The following is a 15,607-nucleotide window of genomic DNA, read 5'->3' as shown; positions in this document are numbered from 1 at the left end:
ACCTCTGAGAGCCAGTGTGGTGTACTGGTTAAGAGTCAGGAGAGCCGGGTTCTAGTCCCCACTCGGCCACGGAAGCTCACTGGGTGACTTTGGGCCAGTCAGAGACTCTCGGCCCAGCCTACCTCACGGGGTTGTTGTTGTGAGGATAAAATGGAGAGGAGGATTAGGTAAACCGCCTCGGGTTCCTTAAGGAGGAAAAAAGGCGGGGCAGAAATGTAATAAATAAATAATAAATAATAAATAAATAAAATTCTGCTTGTCGACATCTCTGCGCGAGCCCTTCTCCCGCCACGTGGAAAGGAGAGAAGTCCACTGGACGCAATGAGCCTTACTTCCAAGTAAACGCGCGCAGGGGGTGGCGCGGGAACACGAAACGCCAGAGCGCGAGGCGAATGGCGATGACTTCCGATGGCAGCCGGAAGTTCACGCTGAGCGAGACCTTCTTCTAGCTCTAGAAGAATCGAAGGCGAAGCTCCTCTAAGCCTGTCGAAGGAGCCGAGGGGAGGGGAGGGGCCTCTCGTCACGTGACGGGAATCGCCCTTCAAGACCACGCACCACGCATGCGCCCACTTTGTTGACATCCGGGCTCTTTTTATTATTTTTGCTGCGCGCGGCCGCGTGCGTGCGTGCGTGCGTGCTGCTGCGGCGGCGAGGAGAGTCTCTCTCTTCTCCCCCCCCCCCCCCCCGGACTGGATCGAGCTCGGCCATGTCTCACGGGCACAGCCACGGCGGGGGCAGCTGTTGCCATGGCGACGACCGCGAAGAGCCTCCCGAGCGGCGCGGCCAGGCCTGGGGCCTTTACTTGCGCATCGACCACGAGCGCCTGGAGTGCCTGAACGAGCGGCGGGAAGGCAGCGGGGCGCTCGTCTTCCGCGCCTGGGAAGACCGCGGGGACCGCCAGAAGGTCGGCTGCGTGTGTGTGTGCGCCGCGGGGCAGGGGACGTCGGTGAGGGGAGGCTGTGGGGGGCGGCGGCAAGCGCCCCCTCGCTCGCCCGCCCGCCTTCCCGGCCCCTTCCCTCGCTCCTCCTGGGCCCCTGTGGCGACTGCGGGAAAGGCTGTTTTCCCGTGCAAGTGACTCGGCCCTAAACTGGAGGTTAAAATTAAGGCTCCAGTCCTCAGCGTCCTTACTCTGAGAGAGAGCTGCCATCGGAACCGGCAGGGCAGCCTTCGCCAACCTGGCGCCCTTCAGCTGTGTTGCCATAGTGGCTGGGAATTATGGGAGTTGTAGTCCAACACATCTGGAGGGCACTAGGCTAGGGGAGGCTGCCATAGGGCGTACTTAAGAGAAAAGATATTTAGGACGGGAGCGTGAATGTGAAATGCAGTTATTTCTTTTTCAGGAATGGAACCTATGGGATAAACCTTTTCACCCCTTTCACAAATGCACTTTGCTCCCTCTGTACTTCTTTGACCTGGCTCCTAAGCTTCCTTTCCTTCCTCACCTCTGTGTTTTTTCCCCCCCTTTGAGTGCCGATGTTGAAAGACTCAAAGCTAAACTGTACTAGCTGCAAAGAGTCTTGCGGCACTGTGATGGCTCTCGGATTAATTATGGCAAGAGCTTTTTGTGAACTTAGGCCAGTGAAGTGGATGGCAAACTTTCCATAATGGCAAACTTTCCATTTCTAAAAATGTATTGTTTCATCAAAAGTATTTTAGCATAACTCTAGGTATCCTTATTTCAGAAGCATCACTGTGCCAGATGGAATGTAGTCCTGGATAAGGGGATTGGAGCACAGCTTTCTTAATATAATTAACAGACACAATCCCAATCAAATTGGACAGTTTCAGAGTTGTAATTAACTTTCAGGTGACTACTTGGGAAGATACAGGGCAGGGTGTGTAGGTCAGTGGCTGAGGATGTGCTTTGCATGCAGAAGGTCCCGGGTTCAATCCCCAGCAACTCCACTTAGTGCTTGGAAAAACTCTTTCAAAACTATTATTAAAAAACAACAAAAACAACAACACCTCCTTCTCCCATTGCTCTTTAAACATAGATATAGCTGTGCGTGTACAGTCCCCTAGCTTATTGGTGTTGGGGGACTTCAACGTACATTCGGAGGCCATCCTCACAGGAGCACCTCGGGACTTCATGGAGACCATGGCCTCCTGGGAGCTGCACCATATTCTAACTGGGCCCACCCATGTAGCCGGTCATGCACTAGACCTTGTGTTTGTTTCTGGAGAAACGGGGAGTGAAGTCGGGGGTATATCCACCACCCCCTTGTCATGGTCAGATCACTATCTGGTGACGTTGGACTTCTCGGTTCCACAACCCCTCCGCAGGGGTGGAGGACCCATTAAAATGGTCCGCCCCAGGCATCTTATGGATTCCTGAACGCGCTTGGGGATTCTCTGGGGCACGCCAACGGCCACTCGGTAGAGACCCTGGTGGGTGGCTGGAATGCTGCAATCACTGGGGCATTAGATCGGGTGGCTCCGAAACGCCCTCTCCCCCTGCACCATGGTTCAATCCGCGGTTACGAGCTCTGAAACAGGAGGTGAGATGGCTAGAGCGCCGGTGGCGGAAGTCTCGCTCCAAAGACGTTCAGACACGGGCTAGAGCTGTATCTTCAGCCTATCACGTGGCCGTGAAGGCAGCAAAAAAGGAATATTATGCTGCCTCCATTGCGTCTGCAGAGTGCTGTCCCAGGAGGCTGTTCCAAGTGGTCCGGAGCCTGGTCGGTCCTGTGGCTCCGGAACCACTGGAGCATTCTAAGGCCTCCTGTGATGCCTTGGCAAGGCACTTTGCAGATAAAATTGATCAGATTCGGTGTGTTACTCTGCACGCTGTGGATACAGTTAGTGAGCAAGAGGCGGCCTGTGGCAAACCGGTTTTGTGGGATCGGTTCCAGCTTCTTCCTCCTGATGAAGTGGACAAGGTGCTTTCATCTGTAAGGCCGACCACCTGCTTACTTGATCCTTGCCCATCTTGGCTCATTATGGGCTGCAGAGAGAGACTGGGTGAGGGGGTCAGGGCGGTGGTGAATGCCTCCCTCGAGGAGGCAGTGATAAGACCGCTCTTAAAGAAGCCCTCCTTGGATCCTCAAGATCTGAACAACTTTCGCCCAGTCTCAAATCTGCCATTTTTGGGCAAGGTGATTGAGCGGGTGGTGGCAGTGCAGTTGAAGGCACACTTGGAAGAAACTGATTATCTAGACCCATTTCAGTCGGGCTTCAGGCTTGGGCATGGGACAGAAACAGCCTTGGTTGCCTTGGTGGATGATATGAGGAGGGCTCTGGATAGGGGTGAATGCTCCTTCCTTGTTCTCCTCGACCTCTCAGCGGCTTTTGATACTGTTGACCACGGTATCCTCCTGGACCGCCTGGAGGGGTTGGGCATTGGAGACACCATATTGCCGTGGTTCCGGTCCTTCCTCTCCGGCAGGTACCAGAGGGTAGCACTGGGAGAGGAGGTTTCGGACCCGTGGCCACTCACTTGTGGGGTGCCACAGGGTTCCATCCTCTCCCCGATGCTATTTAACATCTATGTGAAGCCGCTGGGGGCTATCATCAGGAGGTTTGGGGTGCAGTGTCATCAATATGCGGATGACACGCAGCTCTACCTCTCATTCAAATCTTCACCAAGGTTGGTCGTAGAATCCCTGTCCAAATGTCTGGAGACAGTGAGTGGCTGGATGGGGAGGAACAGGCTAAAGCTGAACCCTGACAAGACCGTGGTACTTTTGGTGGGAGACAAGAGGAGGCTGGGGGATGTTGACCTGGTGTTGAATGGGGTACGGCTACCCTTGAAAGACCAGGTCCGCAGCCTGGGGGTCATTTTGGACTCCCAGCTGTCCATGGAGGCTCAGGTGTCAGCTGTGAGCAGGACAGTGCTGTATCAACTCCATCTGCTACGGCGGCTGCGCCCCTTCCTTCCCGACCATCTGCTCCCATCGGTAGTACATGCCCTGGTCTCCTCTCGTTTAGACTACTGTAATGCGCTCTACATGGGGTTACCCTTGAAGACGGTTCGGAAGCTGCAGCTGGTACGGAACACGGTGGCTCGCGTGATTAAAGGCAGCTGCCGGCGAGATCACATCACTCCAGTGCTGAAGGAGTTGCACTGGTTACCAGTTGTTTTCCGGGCCAAATTCAAGGTGTTGGTTTTGACCTTTAAAACCCTATATGGTTCCAGCCCAGCCTATCTTAAGGAGCGCCTCCAGCAGCACCAGACAGGCCGCTTAACAAGATCAGCCTTGGATGGCCTTCTCTCTGTCCCATCAGCCAGGACAGCTAGACTGGTGGGGACGAGGGAGAGGGCCTTTTCTGTGGTGGCCCCCACTCTGTGGAACTCCCTCCCTAGGGAACTCTGTCATGCCCCCTCTTTAATGAGCTTCCGTCGTGCATTAAAAACGTGGTTGTTCAGGCAGGCATTTGGGGTGGGTTAGGGTATTTTAGAAAATGTTTTTATTGTAGAATTTTATTGTTTTATTGTATGTTGTACATCGCCCAGAGTGTCTGGGTGACCAGCCAGATGGGCGATTAATAAATTAAATAATAATAATAATAATAATAGCTTATCCTCACCAGTGGTCAATTGGAGCCCATTATTATGACAAGTACTGTGTGTGTTTAGAGAGAGAGAGTGTGGGCCTGTCATATCTTGGCAAGGGCTGGGCTGATCACTGCTACAGAGTGGGTTTTGTCCCCACTACAATAATGTTCCCAAGTATATTGCTCCAATTTTCCCCATAGGGATGGATAGCAGCCATTCACTTACATGGGAGATAGTAAAAGGGTGCACTTGGAACACCCTTCAGGTGGTGGGATAGGCTGGTTGCTGCCTCAACGGCTACTGAGATTGCATCAACCAGTGTATCATCATTTTTCTCTTGGTCATGCCACATTGTGACCGAATTCTGGGAACAGGCTTTTATTTATCAGCATATATTGATCAGAGTAACTTGAGCACACTCTGGGAGAATGTGGAGGACAGGAAGGCCTGGCGTGCTATGGCCCATGGGGTCACAAAGAGTCGGACACGACTTAACGACTGAACAACAACGTTGATCAGAGTAGCACAGCATTGACTAGGCAACTTTGATGTCATGTTCAGGGGCAGGCATAGCTGAAATGCTGTTCCTATGGAAGATTATAAGGGTCAACACCCTATGTTTGTATAAATCAGCATATTTTAAACATATGTCAATCTTCATAAGTGTTAAAGCATGTTGGTAGGGATGCTGGAAGAAAAGGTGCTTTTGGTCTGTCTTGGTAGACTGATGCTTCCTCCTTTGTCTCCTCTGTTTCCTTCCTTCCTAATTTAAAAACAGAAGCTGTGTGAACTTCATTTCCACAGCGGACCAGGGAAACGCTTCCTTCTGTTGCTGTGTTGGTTCAAAAGCCTCACCGCTTAGGCTAGTTGTTGAGTTCATGTTCCTGCCTAATAGGAATTGTAGAGAAGTGGGATTTAATCTCTATTGCCTGACTGAATGTAAGTTGTTTGGCTAGCGTGGCTGGAACATCCCTGAAAATTGCATAGCGTTGATTTATCATGAACTTCAAATCGTATTCCCCATTTTGTAATTCATGAACATGAACCTGAATATTTCCTGAACAAATGTGCATACTAACTGGCTGCTTAGAGACCAAAGGGGAGGGTTGCCTCTGTGTTTTTTAAGGTCATAGAGAGGGATACTGCCTTTGAAGCAAGAACATCATTGGATGCTCATGCTGTGTTAGTCAACATAAGCAGTGCATTGATTGTGAAGGGGCAGATCTAGTTACCACCATCTGGTCTAGTCAGTTTGTGCATTGTATGAGAGGGGTCAGAGACGTGGCTGTGCCTTCTGTAGCTTTGCTTATGTCTCCTAATGGCTGCTCAATTCGTACTTGGAGATCACAGAAGTGGGAACTAGGAATGGGTAGATAAAATAAGGGAATGGGACCTGCCTAGATTTACAGATTTAGAGTTAAAGAACAAGGAGATGATAGGTGTGAAAGAAGACAGACCCTGACTTGTGTGTGGTCATTGCCTAAATGTCCACAATTCAGTATCTAAGAAACTCTTATGTTCTGCACCTAAGATAAAAAAGCAAAGTAATGTATAGTGGCATACTATTTTGTTCATTTTTCTAAAATTTGGATATTTTCAAGTAATTTAGAAATATTTGTGTGTGTGGGGGGGGTAATCAAATGAGAGGGGAGGCATGGCCATAGAGATCAGGGTTAGCTTGACAGCAGGGTCTGTGAGGCACAGAGCAGTAGCTGTGGGGGATATAAGAAATGGCCTCTCCCAACTGGTTTGGAAGTAGTCCCCTGTCTGGGGCAAATAAGTGTTGCTTCCAGGTGATCTGGCAGGGAGGCGTTTGCAAATTGGAACAAGGTTCTTCCCTCATGTGTTTTAGGAGGAAGTGAGTAAGATTGCCAGTGTAGTGGTTAGAGGGTTGGACTGGGACTCGGGAGGTCTGGGTTCAAGTCCCCACTTGGCCATGAAGCTCAGTGGGTGACTTTGAGCCAGTCACTGACTCTCAGCCTAACCCACCTCACAGAATTGTTGTGAGGATAAAAGCGGAGAGGGGGAGGATCACGGAAGCCACCTTGTGTTCCTTGGAGGAAAGAAGATGGGATGATGATGATTCTTTATTACATTTCTATTCTGCCCCGTAGCCAAAGCTGTCTGGGCAGTTCACAAATATTAAAAAACATTTAAAAATACATTATACACAGTGTAAAACCATTTACCTAAAAACATAAATAGACAGCACACACAGTAACAACGTATATCTAAAAACAATGTATAAATCAACCAAAAGACAATCCAGGACCTAAGTCATTATATGCTGCCAAATGCCTGAGGGAAGAGGACAGTTTTAACCTGGTGCCGAAAAGATAACAATGTTGGTGCCAGGCAGATCTTGTCGAGGAGATCGTTACATAATTGGGGGGCCACCACCAAGAAGGGATATCAATGGGATATCAATGCAGTGATAAATAAAACTAAGCAATGTTGCTTTGCGTATAATAACATCTGCACACTTATTTGCAAGGTTTTCTTACAATTTGAGTCATTACCACATGGCCTTACTTCCATATTCTCAAACTTTTCTGTCTATCTGTGATATTTAGAAATTTGTATTAAAAATTAAAACTCAAAAGTACTCTGCAAGATTCTCAAAGTGCCATTAGAGAGAATGGCTGAATGTGAAAACTCAGATATTAAATGCACTTTTATATTTCTTTTTTTTCCCAGTTTGTTGAAAGTGACGATGATGAAGAGCTTTTGTTTAATATTCCGTAAGTACCTGTTTTGCATGAGTACATGATTCACTGGCATTTTTGGCTGTACATGTGTAGTGCTGACTTTTCTTTTTGAAGTCTTACTTGTAATAGCACAGCATTTTGTGGAAGGGCTTGTAAAAGTAGAGCTGTAGGAGGTAATTTTGGAAGATGACTTCTATGTTTGTTTGTTTTTACCTGATTTTCAGCCAAGATTGGTTCCCAGAGCAGCTTACCATTAAAAGCCCATGAAAAGGGATATTATATTAAGATTGTGTAAAGTGTTTGTGGCGGTTTCTTCCCGTCGCCAGCAGTTGACATTTTTTTTCCAGTCGCCAGAGTCCAGGCTCTTCCATTGAGTGGGAGAGATAGAAAGAGCTGCGGATGGACTGGATGGGTGGGAGGGAGGGAGCCTGGCTGATGTAAAGATACCAACCCACAGAAGCAATCCTCCTGATGATCTGCAGCATCTTCTGGTCCCAGAAGGAATGTTAAATTTGTGATGCACAACTACCTAGAAAACCACTGACAGATCTTTTGTTGCAGATTTACAGGCAATGTGAAATTAAAAGGGATAATTGTGATGGGAGAAGATGATGACACACACCCATCGGAAATGAGACTGTAAGTGGCACTGAAGGGCAGATTGTTTGTGAAGACTTATGTATTGTGCAGTGGAAGTTGCTAGTCAAGAAGATACTCTCTTGCTTATCGAGATAAATATCTGTGTGGTTTTTCTTCATTCTTCCTTCAACTCTTCAGTTGTGCCCTTAATAGTGGACAGTGGGCTAGCTTGCAGTAAATGGTTAAATATTTCTAGTTAATTTGAAATACTCCATGTTACAAGCCTGTAAGCAAAGAATTGGATCTTGGATGGTCAGGATCATCTCTTCCCACTCCCGGCCTCCTTGGAGTTTCCAAGTTACCATCTCACAGTGACAGTAGAAACCACAATTGCCAAAATTTGCCTGCCGGGATCTAGCCTCTATACCTAACAGCCCTGTGTTCCCCTCTCTTGCTGGCCCACTTCCTTCCTGCCACTTATAAATGATCCTTTCTGTCTCTAGGCCCTCTGTGCCCCAGTTCTGCTTTTCGCTAGACTGCCCGCTTTCTTCAGCTCTTCGTTTCTAGTGCCCATTGTTTCCTTGTGTTTCTGCTTTTCAGGCCATTGCCTACTTCAGCCTTCCCCAACCTGTTGGCTGGAGGACACTGGGAAACTGGTCTACTTTGTCCCACTTCCTTTAGCCACCTTGTCTCTTGACTAGCCTTTGTAGCATTCTTCTCTCTCTCCCTCTTCCCCAAATAGCACACAGCACATCTGGAACTTAAACTCTGTGAGGTCTCTTCACAGCTCCCTCTCCATAGTGTTTTGTCTCCTCTCCCTTCAAGTCCCTTTTTTTTGGACTATTGCCTATGCTGCATCCTTCTTCAGCCTCTTTGGCTTCTTGTCCCTTAGCTCTGTACATCCTGTGATGTCTTCTCAGCCTTCAGTTGCTCACTCCATTACGTTTTAATTAATCCTGGCCGAATGGACAGCATTGTTTTCCCTCACAGAAGCGAGGTGGCAAACTGCTTTGTCCCCTGAGCCAGCTGAACATTCTGAGCCATCATACCAGCTCAGCCAATTGGTGTTAAAGGCTCTACCATATCTGCAATACAATATATATTCTCCTCTTTTTTTCATTGCCTAATAGTGGGGGGGGGGAATATAAATCATCAGTATTAAATTCGTTAGTGATCAGTAAACTAACATTCTGCAACTCAGATGTGTTTTGCACAGTTGTGTACAATTTGTGTGGCTGTGAACAATATATAGGTTGTTGGTTCCTGGGAGGAGCACCCAATAAAGGTGTGTAAAAATTAAAATTCAGGATAGGACCTGTGGGGATTATGGGAATAAGGCCTTACTTCCAGTCCACTAGGAGCTCTACACAGACCCTCTCAGTTTATGAACCCCAGGAAGAGCACACATGTTTAAACTCGAGTCTGCAACCATGAGACCATGAAACTTAAAATCCTGGGAGCCTAAAGCTACTAAAAGCAACTACATCTCTGCTGTTCTCTGTGTATTTGTAGCAGTGCTGATTGGGATTCTTTGGTACTGTGTGTTCAAGTACCATTGGTGAAGTCACTGAAGCAGACTCTTCTTTAGAGATGCAGTGGGATATTCTTTCTTGGCTCTCTATGTTAGGCAAATTGTCATCTGGCTTTACTGTTCTAGTGGCTTTTACAAGTTCTTGCAGAAACTTTGAGCGGGTTCCCATTCTCCCATCTCTGGGTGATGAAGGACAGAGGCACAAATTGCCAGGGAGGTGGTGGACTGGAGATGTGACTGAAGATCCCTTATGGTGCAGTTCTGTTACGATTATTGTAAGCCTCCAAACTTAGAGGCTTACAGTCATCTAATGCAGAGTGGAAGGAGCAGCAGAGGCTCCCCACTCCACATTTTCACTAGCTGGGCTTTCTTGCCTGTCCAGCTGGGTCGTTTTGGAGCGGGAGGGAAGGAGGCTGGAGAGGCCTCAGGATAGTTCGTATCCCGGCCCCCAGTCCCTGCCCTGCCCTGCCCACTGGAACACCACCTTTTTCCCCTCTCTGAGGTCGCATTCAGTTCTTTCCATGCTGAGGGGGAGGGGGGTCGGAGTGCGGCTTCCTTGATCTGAGGTCAGAGCACTGTCTCCGACCTCAGATCCAGGTATCCAAAATATCCTGTGGCCTCCCAGATGCAATCTAGGAGCCATAACAATATTCCCTTAATTGTAAAAATTAATAAATATTTATTAAGATAGCATGGTGCTATTGACCTACAAACCCAGTTACTTAGGGGCCCATGATTTGTAGGGGTAGCAGTTCCCTTATCTAAATATGCAATGTCCTAAATAATAGAAAGGTCACTTTCTTCCTCTTAGTTTTTGTCCTCTGATTTTCAACTTTCTATTATATTTGGTGCCAGTTTGAGCTATGTCTCCCATTTCAAAGCCAAATAACTACAGTGGCTGGGTACTGGAAGGGATATATAAGCTGTCTTTGAATTTGTGTAGGCTGATTCTTGGTGTTGTCATGCCTTTCTTCAGGTTTAAGAACATACCTCACATGTCCTTTGATAATGCTGCCAGAGAACCGGATCAGATGTTCAGCCTGAATCGTGATGTTGCAGGAGAGCTGGAGTATCCTACAAAGTATGTCACTGTCTGCTCAGCCTTAACTGTGGATGTGCAGCACTCTTGTCCTAAAGCTGCTTGGCTGTAAGCATTAAACTATGTAACTTGTACCTCCGCAGTTTCTCTCTAATAGTTCTCCCTGCACATTAACCAGCTTTCCTCAACCTGGTGCCTTCCAGGTGTGTTGGTCTCAATCCCCAGCCAGCATGGTCATTGTCCATGCTGGCTGGGGACAATGGGAGTTGTTGTCCAACACACCTGGAGGTCGCCTGGTTGGGGAATGCTGCCTTATCAGGTCGCTCTTTGTTCACTCAACACTCTTTTATGACAGAATGACAGTTCCTAGTGTTCCTTGAGGACAGGGAACCATGGCAGTTCAACTGATTTAGCTTTCTACCATGCAGACGTGTCCTTCTCTTTCCATTCTCCCTCATACCCCAAGCAAGTGTCTAATTGCTTCTTAATTTTGTTGTTATTTTCCTTGTATGGTTGACAAACGGCAGTTTTGACACTGCTGTTGTATGGGATGCGTTATTTAGAGAGCAATCCTATGCTCCATAGACAGTATTTGGGGGGCCATAGGATGGTTCAGTTTCCTGGCTCTGAGGTCGGAGTCAAGGCTCTAACCTCAGAGAAAGGAAACCGCATGCCTGGCCCTAGCCCCCTCATAGCTGGCACGGAGAGAACTGTGCCAACTACTTCTCCGTGCTCAGAAAACAGAGCGTGGAGATGGCGGAAAGGGGGCGTTCCTGGGGCGGGGAGAGGAGGAGACCGGGGTGGCAGCCATACAATAAATCTTCCCCAGCCTCCTTCCCTCTCCCTTCCCAAAGCCTTCACTATATGGGTGAAAATCTAGCTTAAATGCAATACACCTCCTGCTCTCTTTAAGTTAATTGTAAGCCTCTGAATTTTTGGGCTTACGAGTAACCAGGGTGTATCACATAGGACTGAGCCCTTAATTGCTGTTTGTGATGCTTACGTCTTGAGTGGGGAAATTTAGCAGCACAGTTGGGTGAATATGAATTGATGACAAGACAAGGAGGGGAAAGCCACCTTGATTCCTAGAATATAGTGAAGATGTTTCCTTCCCCAGCTACTCTAAGTGTACTTCTACTCCAAGGAGACTTTTTGTGGCTGGAGAGATGTTGCAATGTAGCAAAACAAATAGGTCATGAGGTTGCTTGCTTCCATGTGTGAGAGAGATCCACATTCACTTACTTACTTATTTAGAATACTTACATCCCACTTAACAGCCCCCAGAGGCTCTGAAAGCAGCTTAAAAAAAGTCTTTTAATAAAATCATACTCAAATATAGTATTGGAACAGAAATTTCATGGGGATGTTTTGCTGTTACAACAGAACAAAGGTAATAAGACTTTCTTTTCTGGAATGGAACACTGAGGAAACTTGTGAGTTTCGGGAAGTTGCAGCTGTGGGTCTGAAGGAATTAAACTTCTGAGTAACTTGGCTCCAAAGCAGCATGAATCCCATGTCCGTCCGTCCATCCCCCCTGCCCCAGCATGCACTTTTTTTTCAAACAGAAGAAGAAAGGTAGCAAGGGAAATGTAGTAATTTATGTTATTGATGCTGTCAACACTGGGATTTCAAGAAGAGAACCAGAAGCCCTCTAAATGGGGGATGCTATAAAGAACTATGACACATATTTTGCAGACAGCAAAACAGTCTCTAAAAGCCATGAGTGGTGCAGGTAAAAAACATCATGGTGTGAATTGTGTAGCTTTAAAAGGCCATGTCTGATAAGGGAGTCATTTTGGAAACGTACATTTGGATCAGCAAGTGGTAGGACTCGCACAAGGAGGCCAGCGCTGCTGGCATGTATGCCCTGATTTGTTTGCTGAAACAGCCAAAAGTCCTCCAACTATAGATACAGCCAGAAAGGCGAAGTGTTCCTTTTCTGTTCAGGCTTTGCCAGTTCCTGAGAGTAGCAGAGACGTTGTGTTTAGGCCCCCAAAACCCTGATTTTCCATCCTTGTGTGATGAACTGATAGCCTTTGCTGCTCCAGAGTCCAGAATGTAATCTCTTGTGTGTATCAATTTTTATGCAGAACTTCACACTTTTTTCTCTTCCAGAATTGCTCGTTTCTCAAATGTTCATCATCTCTCCATCCATTTCTCCAAAAACTTTGGCGCTGAGACAACAAAGATCTTTTATATAGGCCTGAGGGGAGAATGGACAGAAGTAAGTATGCGGGCTGAGATGACAATTGGAAAGCGTGCATGTGCAGATGAGGAAGGAGGGCCATACAGCTCTGCTTACGTTATCATCATTATTAAATTTATGATTGACTAAACAGATTAAGTGCTGTACAGAGATCTAAAACAAAGCTGTCCTTGCCCATGTGTTTACAGTTTAATGGACACAATAGAAAAGAAATAGGGAGGGAGGAGGAAAGCAAACAAATCCAGGTACCAGTTCTTAAAGTTACACAAATTGATCTTATCTCCTTATACCATTAAGAAGATGGTTCTGGGAGAAGAGGAGCCAAGTTACCTGCAATTTTGTGTGACCTTCTGAGCAGAGACACTTGGTATAGATCCAGACTGGGTGCAAAACGAATGTGACAACTCGAGGTGCTTACGTGCAGTGTTCCTCTTCCCATTGGGTGTGTTTGCTAACAGCTATGTTGGTATAGTGGCCGGGCCTGTGAAAGTCTGGCGCAGTGGCTCATACCTAAGGTCCATCTACATTAAAATATGGATAAGGTTTAAATGTAACTGTTGTGTCCTAGCATCTTCCTAGGTACTTGACCCTTCGTTCTTCCTAGTGTTGTTTGATATGGTGATGGTGAGGAGCCTGGAAGAGACATTAATATAAGTATGCTAGCCTTGCAGATAGGTGCAAAAGTTACTAGCTCCCATATTTGCCTGCCTGAACCTCCATTAGTCAGTTGTAACACATTGTAAAAGAGCCAGTTCTCTTCCATTTAACAAAAGCTTTCCTGCCTCATTTCCTGTTGGTGGTGTTATTCCTCACAGGTGACTAGGTGAGTGGTTATTTGCAAGCCTGCAATATGCCCTTAATTTCCAACTAGTTGCCATTTTCATACATCTACCAAATGACTGGCATAAAACTAGCCTCAAGGCTTCCTGTGTTTAGCTAGTCCAGGATCTGTTGTGGCTGTTTGAATGTATATCTTGTGGCCCAAGATCTAAAATAGGGACTCTTCTAGTGCACAGTCTAAAAATTCTTGTTTTTGTCATGTTTACTTTCAACTCTTCTCTGCCTCCCTCCACCAAATTGTGGTGGGGGTTGTAACTAAAGCAGCTGTAGCTCCTTCTCCCCTGCTAAACAGGCAGAGGCTGGTATTGACAATCATCCTGCCATTTTGAGCTGTGCACCCAGCAAACCTGAGTGATGGCAAGGCATGCTAGCTTGGTTGGGTGGGCACTGAAAAGGCTTAGTTCTTAAAAGCCCGGATTCTCATCAATCTAAAGTTCCTCAAAGCAAGCGCAAGTTATTCAGAGTGTTTGTATAGTATTAAATGGTGGGCAAGATCTACAGGTCTGGAGAATGGTGTTGGTGCTAAATGGAAAGAGGATCAAATTACCGTTCCAGCTTTCAAGGATTTACAAGGTAGCATCTTAAGAAGTCTTTATCTTGTTTTTGTGCAGCCTCATCGACATGAAGTGACCATCTGCAACTATGAAGCGGCAGCAAACCCAGCTGACCACAAAATTGATCAGATCACACCGCAGACACACTTTATTTCCTAACTGCAGTGGCTCGTGCAGCAACAGGCCGTTGGGCAGACTTGGAAGGATGTGGAATACTTGAGGCTATAATGAGCGCTGTAGCTTTCATTCTTTTGTGGGGGGTGTATGTCCGTTCTGGAAAAGCAAGGCACCCAAGGTTTGGCAGATGGGTACAAAATCACGCTATTGCTAAGGACAATCATGGCTTGGGACCTATTAAGTATCGAAGAAGTAGGTTTTGAAAATATTGGCCTTTGCCTGCTTGCCAGTGGTTGTCTTAACTATCTAATATCTGTTTTAGGTCAGAAGTTTCCTGAGTCAGTGAACTCCCTCTTTAGCTGTTACTTTCAATGCTGGCATACGTGAGGTGTGAGGTTGTTGGGCAACTTGATATGGGACAGTTGCACAATCTTGGATTCTGTTCTGGCTTTTGAATGTAGTTTATACAAGTGGATAAGATACTGATGTTCTAGGTGGGCTCTTGGCTGATTTCCAAGTGTGTTAATGTGACATACAGGGCAGTAGTGATTTGGCTGTGCACCAAACCACTGCATGCCTTTCCATAAGCATCATTCAATAGAGTCCTTGCTGATTTCTAACAGCTTCATCTGTGTGTCTAAAACTTGAGAGAGCTAAAACCTAGATGTTTGTCTCTTTTAGGGACAACTTTCTAATTGATGTGGCTTAATGTTTTCTAATAAATATGGCAAAGAACATGTCTGTGTCCCTTTCGTTAGAACACTTAGTAACTGGCCCAAGGTCACTCAGTAAGCATCATGACTTGGTGGGGATTTGAACCAGGGTCTCATCTTTTCAGCACTTGGACCACTACTGGTTCTAGAAATGCCTTCAGGGCTGGATCTACACTACTGCTTTATAGCAGTATTGAAGAGCACTGATAACTGTTGGGGCACATTACACATCCGATATACCACTTTTGTATACACTTTTGTAGTATGATTTCCTGCTTTTTATTCCACATTATCCAAAATACCGCAACTAATGTCATTGTGTGTCCTATGAGGTATAAATGCACAAGAGGATATAGCGTTATCATGATGAGATCTTAATGATCTGACACAAGATGTAGATCTGGCCCTGGTCTCAAATTGATTACTTGTGACTGTTGATGCAGGATGGAAGCAGGACAGAAACTAGCAGCAACCCTCCTATATTGTCTCTGTGCAGGAGTGGGGAACCTTTTTTTTCTCTCCCAAGGGCCACAATTCCTTGGAGGGTAAGCTGTGTGCTAGCAGCACTTGTGGCCAGAGGCGAAAGTGGGTAGAGCCATCACTTTTCTCTTTTTCTGCCAGCCTGGTGGAGGAAGGACAGATTGCTCTTGCCAGAAGTCTGAACTGATTGCTTGCAGAGGGCTTTTGAAATTAGGCTGAGAGCTGCAGGTTGTCCACCCCTGCCCCAGCACTCACCAGTGAGTTCTATGTATGAACATCAATGGTTGATTTAGCTTGTAGGATTACGAAGTGTGGATTTGACATATCCCTTGTGAATGTGTGTAA

General features: G+C 46.7%; 1 protein-coding gene across 2 annotated transcripts; it reads left to right on the top strand.

Moving 5' to 3' along the window:
• The first annotated feature begins 584 nt into the window (after nucleotides 1–584).
• Nucleotides 585–14,806, top strand: PITHD1 (PITH domain containing 1). 2 transcript variants are annotated; one of them, XM_084815938.1, is made up of 6 exons: nucleotides 585–904; nucleotides 7,193–7,236; nucleotides 7,765–7,842; nucleotides 10,290–10,394; nucleotides 12,468–12,576; nucleotides 14,010–14,806. In XM_084815938.1, the coding sequence occupies exons 1-6, from the start codon at nucleotides 707–709 to the stop codon at nucleotides 14,109–14,111; spliced, it is 636 nt and encodes a 211-aa protein (XP_084672064.1). In that variant the 5' UTR covers nucleotides 585–706; the 3' UTR covers nucleotides 14,112–14,806. The 2 variants fall into 2 exon arrangements, with proteins under 2 accessions (XP_084672064.1, XP_084672063.1); XM_084815937.1 differs by having other exon boundaries at nucleotides 10,290–10,460.
• Nucleotides 14,807–15,607: the final 801 nt, after the last annotated feature.

The sequence above is a fragment of the Heloderma suspectum genome, chromosome 10 (genome assembly GCF_057233095.1).
Source record: "Heloderma suspectum isolate Gila_16-S chromosome 10, 16-S_ref, whole genome shotgun sequence".
NCBI lineage: Eukaryota > Metazoa > Chordata > Lepidosauria > Squamata > Helodermatidae > Heloderma > Heloderma suspectum.
The sequence above is the reverse complement of the archived record's forward strand: the minus strand, read 5'-3'. Positions and strand labels throughout refer to the sequence as shown.